The sequence below is a fragment of the Boeremia exigua genome (assembly GCF_020726555.1).
Source record: "Boeremia exigua strain MPI-SDFR-AT-0100 chromosome Unknown C7974scaffold_4, whole genome shotgun sequence".
NCBI classification, from domain to species: Eukaryota; Fungi; Ascomycota; class Dothideomycetes; order Pleosporales; family Didymellaceae; genus Boeremia; species Boeremia exigua.
The window spans coordinates 1,227,873-1,244,828 of record NW_025763521.1 but is presented as its reverse complement, the minus strand read 5'-3'; the positions used below and the strand labels follow the sequence as shown (position 1 = coordinate 1,244,828).

Below are 16,956 nucleotides of genomic sequence, written 5' to 3'. Positions count from 1 at the left end.
AATTGCCTTTACCCGGTTAGGAAATAGTATACTTCTTACAGTGCGTTGATGTGTTTAGCACATGTAGCCGTCCCCGCTTGTCTCTAAAAAAGCTACTATTGATGAATCCAGTACACCTGACCAATTTTAGCACGGATCTTCGGAGGTGACTGCTCAGCAGGTTTCAAATTGCAACCTCTGTGACGAAAGTGAGTGCTATTCTGGAGGTCAATCTGCAGAAGAGGTCTCTTAGATACTCTTATACCCTCTCTCTCGTCGATTCTCGCAAGCGTTGAGTGGCAATGTTGATATTGAACCCTGAAAATACGCATTTTGTGAATCTGATCGAGATTTGTAGTGATGGTATGACACCGTCCACCAAGTCTTGTAAGATTTGTACCGCACCGAGGTCGAGGTCTACGTACCGAGCTCTTGATAGAAATGCATGAAAAACGCTGATTGTTCGGGTAGAGTCTCAAGTAAGGCTTTTTGAAGCTGTCCCAAGGACTCCTGCCTTGATCATTTCATGCTGTCTGACCTAAAGACCACCTTGTATATCGTCACACCGCAAGCGCGTCGCCGACGATGGCTCGCGCAGCTCGTCACCCACAAAAAAGTCGCGCCTGAGTGAGTCGACCTTGGCCGCCTCGTACCGCGAGCGCCTGCAGACGACGTACGGCGACTGCTGTGCATGCAGCGTCGCACACTACCTGCATGCGGCGCACGTGATTGACAAGGCTGCGCCCGACCTGCCCAAGCTGCGTAGACAGGAGCTGTCCAGCCGAGCCAGCATGCCGCATACTGCGCCAGCCTATCAGAGGTCGCAAGCGCGCCGGAAATACCTCTTCAACTTGCTGATTCGAGCATTCATTTGTACGAGCGTCGCGGTGAAGACTCCCTTAGCCCTGTCGTCAAGGGGACGCTGATGTGTGTGTGCTGTTTGGTGATCTTGCCCGAGACGTGGAAGATGGGCTGTCTGTCAACCTGCGTCCCATACTACACTGTCCAGGCCGATCCAGGTCCCTATGTCCATTCCGTAGTAGAAGGCGGTGTTATCATAGTCGTCTGGGCCGAGATATCGGCCTAACAGCTCGCCGCTCGAGCTAATCGGGTCCATGGAGACGTCCGCAGAAAGCCGGGAGAGGGGCTGTGGCGATCTGTGGCTCTCTGACTGATTCTGTGGGAGAGTCAGTGATATGGTGCCGGTTCGGGGCGCGGGATTTGAGTCGGGCCCCTGCTCGAGGGCGTTGTCGAGAGTGCCGAGGAGGGAACAAAGGGCTTCCATGGCGATGGTCCCGGTGCGCATCCGTTTCTTTGCAAAGCGGGCCGCGTGGTGGATGAGCTGGTTGTGATCAGCAACGGCCGGCTTCATGAGTTACAAGAAGAAAAGTCTCAACGCACATCCAGATCAGTCTTACGCAGCATGGTATCTGGGTGCCTCATCAGATGCACCGCTAGCACGTACAGCGCATGTAAGGCCGCGTTTGTGTGTGGCACCAAGAGCGCAGCCTCGCTCTCCTCGGCGTCGATGAAGAGCTTGATGAGCTTCCGTGCAGTACTCGCTACCATTGGCTGGCCGTTACGAATCACGTGGCCCCAGGGCTCATCCTTGGAAATTACCTGAGTGACTTGGTGCGCCGTGTCGCTGATGAGAAGGGAGTTCCGGAGCAGCGCAAGCAGCGCGTTGTAGTAGTGGAGTGAGATGAAAGCAGCGTGGGCGAATGTGCGACGCTCGTAGATCAAATCGGAGCCCGGGCGCAGGTAATCTGGTAGGCTTTCTGCCCAGTGCATCAGTTGAATGCAGCATTCTGCTGTGATTTTGACTTTTTCTGCGACCAGGCGCTGAATTTGCGCAGTGCCGGATGCTTCTTCTCGGTCGCGGATGTCGATGCAGCGCGTCCCGATTTCACCGAGGACCTTTGCAAAGCCGACGATTGTCTTGAAGAATTTGGCGGCTTCTGTTTGCTCTTGCGCGGAGGGTTCGTTATTGTGTACACCCGCGTTGTCCATTATTGTTGTGCAGCTCATTTCCGCGTACTCCTCAAAACAAAGAGAAGACTTCCGGCCCGTTTCGAAAGAAATGAGATTTTCAAGGACAAAGATCGACCACCAAGTCCGCATCCCGTCTTCTCGATTATAACTCAAATCTGCTGCAAGGAGATTTCTCGATTTGCCAAGTCCTACGGCTATTGCCATGGAGCAACATAGGGTGAGTGTAGACCATGCCGAAGCAACATCGTCATGATGGTACATATCGAGTGCCAGTAGGAAGAGGGCTTTGATGTTGGGAAATGTAGGACGTCCGATCAGCCTGCCCAGTAGATCCTTCACGAACGCATATACTTTGCGATCCGGATCAGCTTCCGGAATCCCGCTGGAACCAATGTCAACGGCGACCAGCGCTTCGACAATCTGCGGGAGGCTGTCTAGGGTTGACACCAGCGTCATGATTCCATGCGTCCGTATCTCTTCTAGCGCGGTATACACGTTGTCTCTGTTTACAACGGGGTACACTGGATGAACGTTCTTGAAATAATGTGAAATCCGGGTCTCTGTATCTACAAGATTTGAAAGTGAGGGAGCCGTGCTAGGGAATGGATCGTGATGCTGTCCGACCATGAGCGGAGTCCTCGGTGCGAAACAATGTCCAAGGCCTAGCCTGAACGAGGCTACATTAAGCCAGCCAGTAAGAACATCAACGCTTGTAGAGCTGACTTCATGCTTGAATATTGGTAACAAACCACGGAATCTTCGACCAGTGGCATTGTTGTGGGGATCATGGTTGTCGTCTGCTGATGCATGTACTTCTTCCACCTGCGCGAGCGAACCCTCGTCAGTATCATCAGCATGCACTGCGAAAGGCGCAGTTCCAGGCGATGAATTGCTCACTGTGCGAGGCTGTAAGAGGTGCGCTGGAGCATCTGCGGAGTGCGTAGATACCGAGGGGCTGTCGGGTCCTTTGCCAGCTTCACGGCGTTCGACAAGGTGATGGGGTCTCCTCGGGTCCGTAGTCACGCATACCAGTCCTGCTGCAAGACACGCGTGGCAGGAGGGCTTCTGCTCATCACACCTGGTCTTGCGGCTGCGGCAGTAGTTGCAAGCCAGATTCAGCCGTCGGCGTTTTGGCGCCGGTGTGACTTGATTGCTTGCATTTCCACGGGCATTAGGCACGTCAGATCCGAGCAAGGACATCGGCTACGATATTGACTGGGCGGGTCGTATTGTCAAAAGCTGAGATTTCGAAGCGAGGAAAGGATCGATTCCGAGGGATCTTTGTGAGATCCCGAAGAGTCTTATGTTAAGCTCGCCAATCGGAATCATGTGTGTGACCCGAGGTTGTGTCAGGGCGGGGAATTAGCGCGGCACTAGCCGTCAATCGAGGACGCACACATTCACAATGTGCAAGCAAGCTACAACCAGGTCCTTGACGTAGCCGAAACAATATCCCGCGGTCGTAATCTGCTCGGGATGTGGAGATCTGGGGTGCAGATGCGGAGAATCTGGGGAAGATGGAAAGCTGGCTAGCCCAGGACAACGTCAACCAGACCTCACCCGAACTCATTCAAAACATCAGCGCATTGTCCATCCAAACAGCAGCTACTGGGTATTGACAAACCCACCCTTAGAGTGACCATACTTGTCACTACGGTGGTCAGAGCCGAAGTCATGTCATCACAGACGACCCATCAAAAAGACGCCATGAGCACCATCGAGGACATCGAAGCGAGCCAGGAAATTGAGCATCACCGGGCGCGTGGGACTGTGAAGCTCCTGGATGACAATACAGTCATTCTCATTCCAACTCCAAGCCCCGATCCTAAAGGTAGGTACTGTTGTTGCGAAAGTGTGGCAACCCAGCACAAGCTAATATATCGATAGATCCACTAAACCTACCTAAATGGCACAAGTTCACAATTGTTTTCATTGTAGCAGTCTATGGCGCCTTCTCTGTCCTCTGCACCTCAGCTTTGGGGGCTGTTGCACCGGTCCTTATACATTTGTACCCTCCAGAGGACGCAGAAAGAGCCACGGACCTCCTGACGTATCCGACTTTGTTCATGGGCATCGGTAACTTGATATCGATGCCTTTATGTGAAGCTATTGGCCGACGGCCAGTCTTCCTGGCAACTTTGGTGCTTTGCATTGCATCTTCCATCTGGTGTGCAAACGCGAAGACGCTCAGCAGTCATATTGCTGGGCGTAATGTGTTCAGTCTGGCTGCGGGACAGAGCGAGGCATTGGCACCCATGATCGTCCAGGAGATATTCTTCCTCCATGAACGCGGCCGAGGTCTTGCGTGGTTTGTCGGTATCGAAAATGGTATTGCGCCTTCATCTATCATCTTCGCTTCGTTAAGCTGATCAGTCCCTAGTCATTGTCGCAGTCATGTTCTATGCCACTACAGTCATCATACCAAACCCACAATTGGGGTTGAAGTGGTGGTATGGAATTATCGCAATCATCAACGCGGCACTACTTACCCTTGCATACGTTTTTCTTTATGAATCGAAGTACAACCGGCCGTCCGATGCTGAATGTGAGTCCTTGCGAGAACTCAAATGTTGTAACATTTTTTGACACATTATCAGCGGGAGAAGTGCATCTGAGATTCAATGACAACGGAGAAGTTGACAAGCAAGGACAACAAGAGGCCATATTCCGTGTCACGACAGCTCAGACCCATCGAATTGACGAGGGTACTTGGGGGCCGCGTACTTGGAAACATTCTTTGAAATTGATCAGTAACAAACCTAACTGGTGGGCGACAGTTCGTTTTTACAAGGAAACCGGACAGGGCCTTCTGATTCCCACTCTCTTATGGCTTTTATTACTCAACGGAGCATACCTTGGAGTGTACGTCTACCATGCGTCGACATTCGCTCAAATTCTCGCACAGCCACCCTACCTATTCAAAAACCAATGGCTTGGACTTATACAATTGAGCCAGGTTGTGGCTGCGACGCTGGTAGTACCTCTCCTAGGATACGGCTCTGACATCATCGTCAAAATGATGAGTCGAAGGCACAAAGGAGTATACGAACCAGAATTCCGCCTCATCAGCCTGGCTGTGCCTGTTGCATTGATGATCATGGCGTGCGTCATCTACGGCCGTGCAGCAGAGGAGCATTGGCATTGGGCGGCCATCGCACTTACGTATCATATTGGGTTCTTTGCTTTCAATGGGGCTAATCTGGTTGCCATCACCTACCTGGTCGACTCGGTAAGCTGGCCGTCCGGTATATGGGCATAAGCTCTGCTAATGCATTGTTAGTTTCCAAGCAAAGCAGGTCCTCTGCTCCTACTGGTATGCGCAGGACGAGGCTTTATCTCTTTCGGATTGAGTTACTCAACTGTGCCCGCAGTCCAGGTACTTGGATACAAAACCTCCATGAACATTTTTGCCATCGTTTGCGGTGTCCTTGGCGGCATTGCAATCCCAGCATACTTCTTTGGCAAGAGAGTTCGAGAGACCGCTACCAGACTCATTTGGAAGCTCTGAAGGGGGAGTTTAGTTAATTCTAGTTTGCACAATCTGTAGGGTTGAACTAACAACTTTGTCATCGAAGGATTCTGATGTAGGATAGATACTCTGAGTAAGAGCATGTCTGTAAATGAGTTCAAAGGCTTTAAGACTTTTCGTTTTATAGAGGAATCATTTTGTCTTACGTCCATCACTTCTATGCAATGGCTTTTCCAAGTTGTCGATTAATGACAGTTCTGGACATCTATATACTGGAGAAAACTCAGAAAAGTGCTCACCATTTCGTTCGTCTCACCATATTTATCTGTTACCAGTATATTCTTGTGCACACCAGTACCCCGCACTTCGGGTGTACAGTATACCGATTATGCGAGGAAGATAGGTCATACTAGTATGACTAGTGTTTGTTAGATGGAGGCTTCAATTCACTGTTTACATATGCACATCTGCAACTACGTATCATGTCTTCCGTAGGCATACCAATGCAGGCGTTCGCCTTGACAGGGTCCAGGATAAGGAGATCAAGGAGCTGGTGAATGTCGGTGTAGAGTACATGGGTCAGAAGCACAGCTTAAACTAATGATGTGTACAGCTCGCATTTTGTTCTTGTTCTCATAAAACATGGCTTTCGGCTCTAGACAAATGGTAAGATGACGTGGCTAGGTGTTTCACCTCCTACATGAAGTCTGTGAGTACCCTTGTTGTTGAGATGATCCAGGGTCCCGAAGTTATCAATTGCTCGCGACCGGCCGCTGACCTGGACGCGGATACCCTCGCCTGCCTCATACTCGTTCCCGAACGCCCAGATACCAACGTCCAGCCTCACCACTGTACCCTGAGGTATCTTCTCTTCCTTGTCGTGTGGATGAAATGGCCAATGAGGGTGCATACTCTGTGATTCATCAATAGAGCGTAGAGAAGCGCGAAGTATACCACTCGGACCACGGTATTGTACGACCTCGGTTGCTTGCTCTGGTTTGAAGTCACTGAAGGTCTTAACTGGGAGGCCTGACCATGGCACGTTCAGACTAATCATTGGCTCGCCAGACACGGAAAGCTTCTCCAGCTGAATGTAGATGTCCATGTCATCGTGATCCGGACATGACATGAATAGGACAGCTTTTGGAAGACCAACGAGGCGAGTTGTCTTGGGAAAGACGTAAGTGAACGACACGCTCTCGGAGCTTTCCGAATTGTACGAGAGCACTGCAGCATCGGCCGGAGAGCCCGATGTCAGTTTACCAGATGCCTCGAAATACATCTTCTTGTATTCTGTCCTTGGAATTGGAAAGTCGTCTTCGATCACATTCTCGTACGACTGGGGTTTGTCTGGATGTGGTTCTCCAAAGCGTAGGATTGCCATCCTGACTCTAGGAGTCTTCTCCCATCCGTTGTCCTTGCCCTGCAGAAAATGATCCATAAACTGGAGCAGCTCTTCGTTTGCCTGTGAGTTGCCCCAGAGATCATACCATTCTTGCCAAGGATGCCATCTAAGCCACTTCTGTGCGCTGTCGACCTGGAGCCATCCTCTGATGGCGCCCATCCCATGCATGGTGTTGGTCCAGGTGCCCGTGATGTATGTAGGGATATTGATATCTTTCATGTTAGGTCGCTTGTCGTTCCACCACTTGTTTGCGAGAGGACTCTTTTGAAACATCTTTCTGGACGATTCCACTCCCTGTCGACCATGCAGCATATACTTGACGATCAAGTGGTCAAACAAATCGCCGGAATAGATTCCACCTCGGGCAAATTGCTCGCGATACAAGTCTCCGCAGCCTTCCCAAGGAGCAATGGCTACAAGGTGTGGTGGTCGCGTAGCTGCGATGAACCACTGTGCAATCGCAAGATGACTGTTACCTGCCATTCCTACTTTCCCTGAACACCATGGCATCTTGGCTAATGCTTCGATTGTGTCGTAGCCATCTTCCGCCTCCTGTGACCCTAAGACGGCCATGACACCTTCCGAATCTCCTGTGCCTCTAGTGTCGATGTTCACGATGGCGTAACCTCTAGGGACCCAGTCTGCTGGATCAGGTGCTTCGAACTTTTCCAAGCCGGATAGCGTGCCGGGTTTGATCCCCAAGTTCCAGGGAGTCATAAGAGCTAGGCTCATCAACCCATTGAACTTCTTCCCGAACGGTGACCAACAGAGAATTGCAGGCACGCTCGTTGACGGTTCCGGTGGCCTGTAAACGTCCGCATAAAGTGTGATCCCATCGCGCATCTTGATGGCGACATCATGCTCCACAAGGATTGGCGAGGAAAGAGGTTTGGCATCGGGATGATCATACTTCCAGCCAGCAGGTAGAACCTCATCATGTGGATTAAAGGTGACGTATCCACCCTCTCCGAGCTTTGGAGCCGAGATCGGGTCGATGGGTATTTCCAGATCGTATGATATTGATGTAGGCATAACGAATTCTTAGCTTCCAAGTGAAAGAAGTTGTCGCGCCCGGCTTCAAAACGGGTTGTCGGTCTGCTTTTATCTCGTCGAGGAAGATGAGGAGGAAGATGGGTGATTTTGAATTAATGTCACACGCAAGCGTCTGCATCAGATGCTGATTCCGATTCAGGACTGAGCTTTTTTGTACGCTTTCAAGCTTATTGATAGCTGCCCGTGTAGCGGACCTCTCGGCATCCGTTGCCTCTACGGGCAGGTACCGTCGGCACCTCCGCAGCCGTGTGAGCCATGATCGTCAGGGTAACTACTTAGCTCCACATAGTTGATGTTCGCTGCACCACCTGAGATGGCTCACTGTTGATAATGCAACTTGTCGGCAAGTGGAGTGATTTCAATAGGTTAGTTTGCTTCTATGCTCCGCGGGTCGGTTAAACTTGGCTTGGAAGACCCACTCGGCTCGGATACATACGTTCGGCTCGGAGTGTTGTCTCCGCGGAGGCCTCACCATCCATACAATCCCCACGTCTCGGGAACCGCCTATCGAGATGCTTATTTTCTGGCAGTGTTAGACACTGAATATAAACGACATGTCTCTAATCATTCCAACTGTCAGTATACGCAGCAGCCAAATTTGACCTTGAAAGGCGCATCTAAAGCTACTTTAGGTACCTAACCTATTCAATATCTCACAATGGCTGCCGTCGCCGTCGCGTCCCCGTCCCAGTTCCCAATCTACCGAGAAAGCAGCCGAGACATCGGCACACGTCCCAGTGGTGACTTACAGGCCACTTATGAGGACCCAAGAACCGCACCGAAAACGAAGGCTTCGCAGGGATACCCGCTGTCAGTCCACTTGACCCCAAAACCGCCAGGTCCCAATCAGCTTTACAGACAGAAGGATGTAGTTTATGGTGATTGGCGCGATGATCTAGTCCGCGATGGCTTTGTTGTTGTCAAGGGCGTGATACCTAAGGAGCGCGCCCTGGCGTATGGAGATGCGGTCTTCGACTACCTCGAAAGCTTGTAAGTATGAGATCTGCTGCATCTTAGCCAAGCAGCCTTGTAAATTTCTTTCAAAACTTTGCTGAAATTATTGATCAGTCCCACTGGAGGGTTTAAACGTGAGGAGATTGCAACCGTCCTCGAAAAGAATTTACCTGTGATGAACGAGAAGGGCATGATATTCGGTTACGGCATCAATCACGAGGAGGTTGCATGGAACGTCCGTCAAGAGCCTGGTGTGATAGCTGCGTTCGAGAAGCTACATGACACCCCTGATATTCTGGTGAGCTTCGACAGCATGAACATCCAGTGGCCAAACCGTCCTGATCAGAAACCCAACACGCCATGGCCTCATCAGGATCAAGATCCCGCGACCGCAAGCACCTTCCGATGTATGCAGGGCATCGTCAATATCCTGCCCAATGGTCCAAATGACGGTGGCCTGTATGTCTGCAAGGGAGCACATGCCATGTCTGAGGAGTTTCACAGATTGTTCAAGGATGAGCCGGACAAGATCTGGTCGTGGACACACGAGTGGTATGGTTTCACCGCCTCTGGAATGAAGTGGCTTGAAGAAAAAGGCTGCGAGTGGGTCAAACCGAGCATGGAGCCCGGCGATCTGATTATGTGGGATTCACGGACGCCCCACTACAACCTTGTACCAAAGGGCAACATCCCAAGGATTGCCTACTACACATGCTATGGGCCAGTCACCGATGCGAGCCCTGAGCAACTACTGAAGAAGAAAGAAGCCTTTGAAAAGACCATGGGAACTACCCATTGGCCAAATGCCCTTCATGTCGGCGGCTTATTCCCAGAACGCAATGGCAAGCGATGTGAGCATGACACTGGAAAGCCGAAGAAAGAGGTCGAATTAACGGACAGAGGATGGAGGCTCACTGGCATCCCATACATTAGCCCACTTTGATGAATGTTTTATGACCATCTACTGTGCTCGTTACAGGATGCATCGCTACGTACAAATACTTGTTATCTATATAGTTATATCCTATATAGTTACACTCTATATGGCTTTACCCTATATAGTTAGATTATATGTAACAGCATCTTCAGTCGTTATATTACCTATGAGTGATCATATCCTAGGTAGTTATATCTAAAGGTTTTACTCACTAAGTAGGTATACTCTAAATATTTACGCCTTAATAAGTTATATCTTATGTAGTGAGTGATCCTATATAGCCATTAAAGAAGTTATCCACTTTGCTATACGATGTTAAGTAGTGGAAGAGCTTATTGGTGAGTTGCAAAGAACCAAGGTGACGTTTTGTATATACAGTACCCTATGCGCACCAGCCGCTTGCGTTCTGGAAGATCGGTGCGCCATTATTAGCGCTCAACTCACGCATTGTCTAAAGTACTGCTAAGATCCGTGCAAAAAGGAAAACAGCTCTGCTGCTCAAGAAGACAAACCCCGAGATATCTGGTCTTATGCGCCATTCAACCCCCGCATCGGTTACCTACAGTGACCTTCGGACCAGGTAACATGGCCTGCGTCACTGCAACAACGACCACCAAACTGGCGATACAGGGCCTTGACAGCGGCGCAGGCGTCAGAGCCTTCAACGTTGTACACCTTCAGCCTGGTCCGTGGAGCTAACTGTTATACATTACGCTGCAATGCAAATTCATGTGAGTGTTCCCGTCTTGGTGGTGTTGCTCCAGAGGTCTCGCTCCCAGTTGTTCGCTCTGAAATTCCTGCTCCTCTATGTTCCGTCACGGCCTAATGCATAACACACTCGACACTGCCTATGAATGAGTAACAGTGAAGCGCCGCCACGATTTAAACGATTAGCCATGTCATTAAGTCGCAATGAGGAGTACTGCCGTATTGCCAGTATGCTCATGCAATTCTTTCCATATGCCATCGAGATTTTTCCGATACACTTGTTACGTTGCTAGCGACCAGTCTGTTTATTGTCTTACGATGGCAGTTCAATCGCAACAACTTGCGCCCACGGCGCTGACTGACCACAATTCGCGACTGCGATTACACACAGCAGTTCCATCACCTCGTTCCACTGATACCTAGGCTCAGATCCCCTTTCGTCACTGATGGCCGCACCTCATATCCTGCGTACCTCCGGACCACCGCCAGATCTTGTATCCGAATTACGTACGCTCTTGGCCTTGAGGGCTTCGAAACAATGCTCCCTGTCAGACCAGCTTGAGTCCGTGCACCAGACAGCCAATGACAGCTGCCGGAACATGATTAAGCTGGTTAAGCATGCAAGAATAGTTGATGTTCCCGGATAGGTGATTACTGTTTGCTTTTGTTGAAGGCCGAATATGGGTCTTGAAACGACCTTGCGGTGTCTGGGCATAGGTTCAGCCTACGATGTTTAGAAGCGAGCGCAACAAGAGAGGTAGGCAGGGGAGGGCTTTCTACACCGCCGATACCTTTGCTCTTTGTACTCGCGTAGCTGGAACGTTCGACACATTGTTGGCTGATTGACACATTGTTGAACCAAAGGTACACCTCCTTTCTTAGAGTTAGGTAGTTGTTAGTAGAAAGGTCATGATGTATACAGTGGTAGCTATAATATAAGATTGAGTGATTCTAACAACCATATCAAAAAGTACAAGAAACTTGAATTCGGGGTCCAATCTGAATGTGATGGAGGTGGAGTGAGCACGTGAATGGTGGTGCGCATGCTAGTACAGGGTCTCGCGGGATTTCTCAGTGTGCCACCACGTGCGTTACCAGCCGGCCCGAGCGGCCCGAATAATTACGGGTGACTGTTACAGTCAGGGGGCCAAAACCAAAACCAGATTTTAGAATCTCAAAATCCCGAAAATCACCAAAATCCTACACAAACAGTGACCTATTACTGCATAACATAACAAAAGATCTTCTTATCCTTAGTACATAAGATACTACTTAATATTCTCTTTTAAATAAGCTATTATACATTAAATTTAGATAGTAGGGTTTTGCAGAATCTTTAGTTAAAAAAGGTAACTTTTAGACAAAGTTCTGCTATCTTTACACCCTAATATCTTTATAACCACATGTTGGAATTTGCTTGTTAATAGCTTATATAAAAGAGAATTTTAAGGAGAGTAATTTAGGTTATTTAGAATTTTAATGTAGGTAGGTTAATCTTTGGTATTGTAAGGGGGGGGGGGGGGGGTACCTGCAGTGCCTGCTAAGGTTTTAGCCGGAAGACAACCCCCCCCCCCCCCCCCTACCCCCCCTCTATCTCTATAATAACGTATCAGATATATATACTTAGTAGCTTGTTTAAAAGCCCTTGCTATATAGAGTAATTGCGCAGTTTAAAAAAGGGGGGTGACTGCTGCCGTTGTTAAGATATATAAGGTCAAAGTTTGGTATCTTAGTTTTGGATTTTGGATTTTGGTTTTGGCCCCCTGACCGTAACAGTCACCCGTAAACAATGGTGCCGCAGAAAGCTCGGGCATTATTGCACTTGTGGCGGTTTGGCTGCTGTGCGCGCGGAGACAAAGTCCGGGGACCACTATCGGGCTTCGAGCGAACTTGCTGGCCTGCGCCTTACTTGGCACGACCTTATATGCGGCTTGCGGTGTCGTTGTTTGTAACATCTCATGCCATCCACTGGGAACCGACAATGAGCTTCAAGAACTCGCCAGTCATTGAGGAGAGTATTGGCAATCTCGACTCTCCTATGTACATGACCCATTACGGACAGTCTTTTAAGTACTTTCACCAGCACATCCACCAAAGGCAATTGACAGGGTCTGGAAGGCTGTTCCACCGCTATGCTGAACTGCCGGCAGAGTTGCAGCTACGCGTCATGCAGCATTGCAGTGCACCTATACTCTTCCAACTCATGCATACAGATCGCAACCTTCGTATTGAAGCCAGAAAGCTCTTCTTCTCAGGTTCAGATACTTGGTACCGGCTTAACGCGGATTTTTTACTACAACGTCCCTTGGCGACTGAGTCTTTGTACGAACCTTGCTTCCTGGCCAGCATTCAACAGCTTGAGATCTACTCCCCGTATTTGGATTTGAAGGTCTGGTCACCTGAGGTAGATGAGAAGATATTTGTCTCTTCTGAGGAATGCTCCCAATTCATCGAAAAGCACACCAAGACAAATATCCAGGCTTTCTGGTGTACCGTACAACGCTTGTGTCCTCAAGTCAAACGTATCATGTTCACTAAAGACAGAACGTTCCCTGACTACAACCTGACAATCGACTGTTTCCAAAGAATTGCACAGTTGAGTCCGCAAGGCCTTGGTGTCTTCTTCTATACGACTGAGCCAGCAGAAGAGGTTGTTGGTCGCCGTAGAAAGAGGATACTATGGCAGCTGAGGGCAAGCGACGAGATCGCGATGACGGACATGACGCTATCAAAGGCTCCTGGATTGATTGTTGTTCCACCACAGAAGCCTCATCGCGGGCACGTGGGAGATTTCATCAAATCACGAACAATCTGGGAAAAGTATTGTGGTCAGCGCTTCGCAGCTGAGTATCACCGAGCGGCAGCTGACAACAACAACAAGCAGCTAGTGGCTCTAGATCAGAGGCTCAAAGAAGCGCAGGATCTTTTCTGGGATTGGTGGGGAGACTATCCAAGTGAGCAACGGACAATAGCCGAGAGGGAGGTAGTGCATCAGTTGGAGCATGACATTCTGTATGCACAGGACAAGCCCGTTTCAGAACACGCGTTGTTGAAATTCATATACGAGGTTGAGTGTAGTCAGTCATTCTAGACGGCAAAATAAAGGCCTCTACGATGCTGAGCAGAGAATGTTGGCACTATCCTGAGAATAGTTCAGTAGTCAAGCATCCACAAATTTTAGACTCTTGAACAGTTGCTAAAGAGCAGTCTATTTCGTGGCTAGCAAATTGCCCAGCGCTACAAATCCGAGAGCTTTGATGCTACTGGTATCTACCGTACGTCCGTCGATGTCTGCGTAATCCAAAAAGCTATGCAAAGACAACGAATGGAACTGCTATCCAAGAACGACTATATAAGAACCACTCTCAAAGAGAGAACTACCGTTAACAACTTCAAGACACCAGCCATCAAACACAGCTAAAGGTCCGACCATTGTTAAGCAGCAAGGAAGTCAAGTGCGAAGATAAAGCAAACAATTAATCTCCTGCGTCCGTGCGTCTGTACTGACCGCATGCTGCTGGTGACTATAGACATTCTTCTGTTGTTAGATAGTGTACAGAATTTATGTACTGTAACGAATTACTTGATGAGCAATGCTGCAGTAAAGTTTTGTCACGTCTCTTCGAAACACTCGATCAACTCTCTAAGGATCTTTCCAAACACCCATGGCAACTCTAGCACTTTGACATTGGGATCAATAAGATCCCAAACCGTCTTACTTAAACAAAGCGTTGGTTCGACGTCCGTGATGTTTGTCAACCATTTAATCAAATCATCGCACTTTGGCGCAAAAGCCCACGTTAGTGGGTTCGCGAGGGCCGCACTGCATTACTTAGTGTTTACCCCGAGAAGTTTCAGGAAACAATGTGGACATCAGGATGGAACTTACACTCTGCACACATCAATTGTCTCTTTGTGGTTGCGCATGATAATTCTGAAGAGCTGAGAGAAAAGATACCACCTCTTTTCTTGCTCCGACGCCGCAAATCTTGCATCTGCGATCTTCTTGCCATAATCAGTGGCGGTTTGTTCGGCGGTAGACCAGCCTTCGTCGTGTGCCTTTTTATATGTCAAAACTATGCAAACAGTGGGAGACAAAGTCGCTCACGTCTCGATTGCTGTATCCATTAATCCTCATGGCCTGGAAAAATTGAGCCCACAACTTTGTGCCAGGGTTGCTGCCATCGCTCGCGTGGAGACCGAGTGTGATGGCGCCACCGTTCTGAATGCCTTCGACGATACCGGCGTCAACATAAGAAGCCCAGCTATTCGGTTTTCCGAGGTCATTGTTGATGAAGAATCTAATGACGCCCTCAATGGCAGCGAATTGATTGCCTGCGTTAAGAGAGTTGAAGAAGTCTGACTGCATCGTTCTGACATAGTCGAGGCGGGTGGTCATGGTCATGGACTCAATCTGAGTGAACGAACAGCTCAAGTCATTGCGACAATCACTGCTTGATCTAATGACGGTAGCAATGGATGCATACGGATATAGTGCAAGACCGATGAAAGGTGAAAGAAGTTGTAGCTTCACCATGATTAATTCTGGCTGGGACGGGCGGGTAGAAGTAGGGGACTGGGAAAAGCTCTTCAGAAGCGGTCCAACCGCCTTTTATCTGGCCAATCCTTCCACTTCTCCGGATGACTGTGACTCTTTATTATGCTTTTCAATGCAGCCAAGATAGTTCGGTCATCCTAAAATGTCCACCTCCGTGGCGAGTATAGAGTTGCTAAGAATGATTGTTTGTTCGTATGCCGTAGGTCCGACTAGGGTCGACTCGAACCTTGCCCAGAAAAGACCTGATCCGTGATGGACGGCGAACGATAGGGAGACAAAGGACCGACTACGATTTCCTAGTCACGATGTTTCGGCCCTTTAGTGGTGTGCGCAGAAGCTCTTCAATGGTCCATCGCGTGGGCAACGGCTGTTCGGAACGTCTGGAAAAAAATTAGACAGAATCATGATTTCTACCGGGGTAGAACTCGATAGATCTTTACTAGTTGCGCATAGCTGGTCGCTTAACCTATCACTCAAGTCAGATTTGTAAGGGTTATGAGTTGACGGTAGGTCAGTTCTAATTAGGAGGCATGGTGGTAGAATATAAGAAGCAGAATAGTAAGAGACAGTTCCTGCTGACTATATACATCTTTGTCTTGAACTCAATGTTTCATAGTTGATCTATTCATAAATGGTAATACCTAGTACACAGTAGTCGTCTCGTAGACACCGGTAGATGGATACGTGCGCTAATCTGAAGCGGGCCGCGCCCGCACCACTCCACCGCCCCACAAGCACGAGCCTGTCCCCTGTCAGAACATCCGCCCTCCCGTTTGAAGCATCGGTGTCCTTCAACTTACGTCAAGCTCGAACAGTGTGAGCACGAAATCAAACATCACACTAAACCTATATCCTCAATCCACATCAAGTGATAATGATGCGACCCGCTCGCTTCCTGTACCCTGTTTTCCTACCTGAACACATCTAGCTCAAGCGCGAAGGATTCGTCCTCGACGTCGGGGCTTTTGGGCGTTGCATCTAAGACGCTATAGGTAGAAGCTCCGCGATGATATTTCAGCACATTTGACTCCCACCAAGCCTTACAGTGGAGCTCGTACTGTTCCTTGTCTCGCTCCCGTGTCAACACGGACGAAATTCCAAGTTCAACCGATTCGACCGCCAATGCTGTGCAATGCCTACCTAGCTGACGCCATGCATACTATTTTCATCCATTTGCGGATTGTTTTGTGTTTGCATCCCCCTTTCGACACTTTTGTGCATGCAGGTGTGGTAGAGAGTCGGTTGCATCGAGCATCCGGCACGAGGGCATTGGATTGCCCACGATTTACCCCGAGACCTTGTGCCAGCGTAGCATTAACCAGAAAATTAGTCATTTTGAGACCTAGTTGGGTTTGAAACCACGCACAAGACGCATAGCGATTGGCGTGCTTCCGCATGTCGGCCAACACATCTCGCAAGCAGGCACCCCCAATCGATTTGAGGTTCAAGCTTCCAAACGTGACTGAGTTCTACCTATAGTACCAATCCACCATGTTGTATATCATAGCTGGTGCGGTGAATGTAAAGTCCGCAGCGTCCGCGCATAAATCCGCAACGGCAATTCTAGGGAACACCCAAGGACGACTAATAGCATCACGACGTCACAAGCGCGAGTAGGCCATCGAATGTTCCTGTTGGTCAAGACAGTCCAAATATCTTCGGCGTGTCTTTGACTTTTTGGTGGAAATGCGCAAGCAATGAAAGACGTAGACACTGAGTTGCAGCTTGATGGGGAACGGTAGATCGCATGTAATTCGTACATTGTGTGAATAAAGAAAAAAACGGTCTGTTAAACAGAACAAATGCATTGGCCTTTATTGTGATAATCCTTAGGCTAGCTTATATCCATCCAGATTATCAAAGTGTAGTGTATACATTGATGCTATAATCTTATGTTGAAC

General features: G+C 49.1%; 6 protein-coding genes across 6 annotated transcripts; 3 read left to right on the top strand and 3 right to left on the bottom strand.

Annotated features, from left to right (window-relative positions):
* Window positions 1-727: 727 nt before the first annotated feature.
* C7974DRAFT_390341 (uncharacterized protein) lies at window positions 728-3,224 on the bottom strand. Its single transcript, XM_046141458.1, has 2 exons — window positions 1,381-3,224; window positions 728-1,321 (listed from the first exon to the last, which is right to left on the bottom strand). The coding sequence occupies exons 1-2, from the start codon at window positions 3,169-3,171 to the stop codon at window positions 959-961; spliced, it is 2,154 nt and encodes a 717-aa protein (XP_045999052.1). The 5' UTR covers window positions 3,172-3,224; the 3' UTR covers window positions 728-958.
* Window positions 3,225-3,394: 170 nt separating this feature from the next.
* Window positions 3,395-5,753, top strand: C7974DRAFT_332506 (major facilitator superfamily transporter). The gene is made up of 5 exons (XM_046139115.1): window positions 3,395-3,802; window positions 3,859-4,299; window positions 4,352-4,516; window positions 4,569-5,200; window positions 5,252-5,753. Exons 1-5 carry the CDS (start codon window positions 3,646-3,648, stop codon window positions 5,477-5,479), a joined length of 1,623 nt encoding a protein of 540 aa, XP_045999051.1. The 5' UTR covers window positions 3,395-3,645; the 3' UTR covers window positions 5,480-5,753.
* Window positions 5,754-6,095: 342 nt separating this feature from the next.
* C7974DRAFT_450948 (Alpha/Beta hydrolase protein) lies at window positions 6,096-7,877 on the bottom strand (the record flags this gene model as incomplete). Its single annotated transcript, XM_046145763.1, has 1 exon — window positions 6,096-7,877. One exon carries the CDS (start codon window positions 7,875-7,877, stop codon window positions 6,096-6,098), a length of 1,782 nt encoding a protein of 593 aa, XP_045999050.1.
* A 679-nt stretch (window positions 7,878-8,556) lies between these two features.
* C7974DRAFT_462244 (uncharacterized protein) lies at window positions 8,557-9,795 on the top strand (the record flags this gene model as incomplete). The annotated part of the gene is made up of 3 exons (XM_046146193.1): window positions 8,557-8,638; window positions 8,714-8,888; window positions 8,967-9,795. The coding sequence occupies 3 exons, from the start codon at window positions 8,557-8,559 to the stop codon at window positions 9,793-9,795; spliced, it is 1,086 nt and encodes a 361-aa protein (XP_045999049.1).
* A 2,675-nt stretch (window positions 9,796-12,470) lies between these two features.
* On the top strand, window positions 12,471-13,667 carry C7974DRAFT_422796 (uncharacterized protein). The gene has a single exon (XM_046144347.1). It carries the CDS (start codon window positions 12,479-12,481, stop codon window positions 13,586-13,588), a length of 1,110 nt encoding a protein of 369 aa, XP_045999048.1. The 5' UTR covers window positions 12,471-12,478; the 3' UTR covers window positions 13,589-13,667.
* A 313-nt stretch (window positions 13,668-13,980) lies between these two features.
* C7974DRAFT_470670 (uncharacterized protein) lies at window positions 13,981-15,415 on the bottom strand. The gene is made up of 3 exons (XM_046146474.1): window positions 14,606-15,415; window positions 14,387-14,556; window positions 13,981-14,320 (listed from the first exon to the last, which is right to left on the bottom strand). Exons 1-3 carry the CDS (start codon window positions 15,032-15,034, stop codon window positions 14,110-14,112), a joined length of 810 nt encoding a protein of 269 aa, XP_045999047.1. The 5' UTR covers window positions 15,035-15,415; the 3' UTR covers window positions 13,981-14,109.
* Between the last annotated feature and the right edge of the window lie 1,541 nt (window positions 15,416-16,956).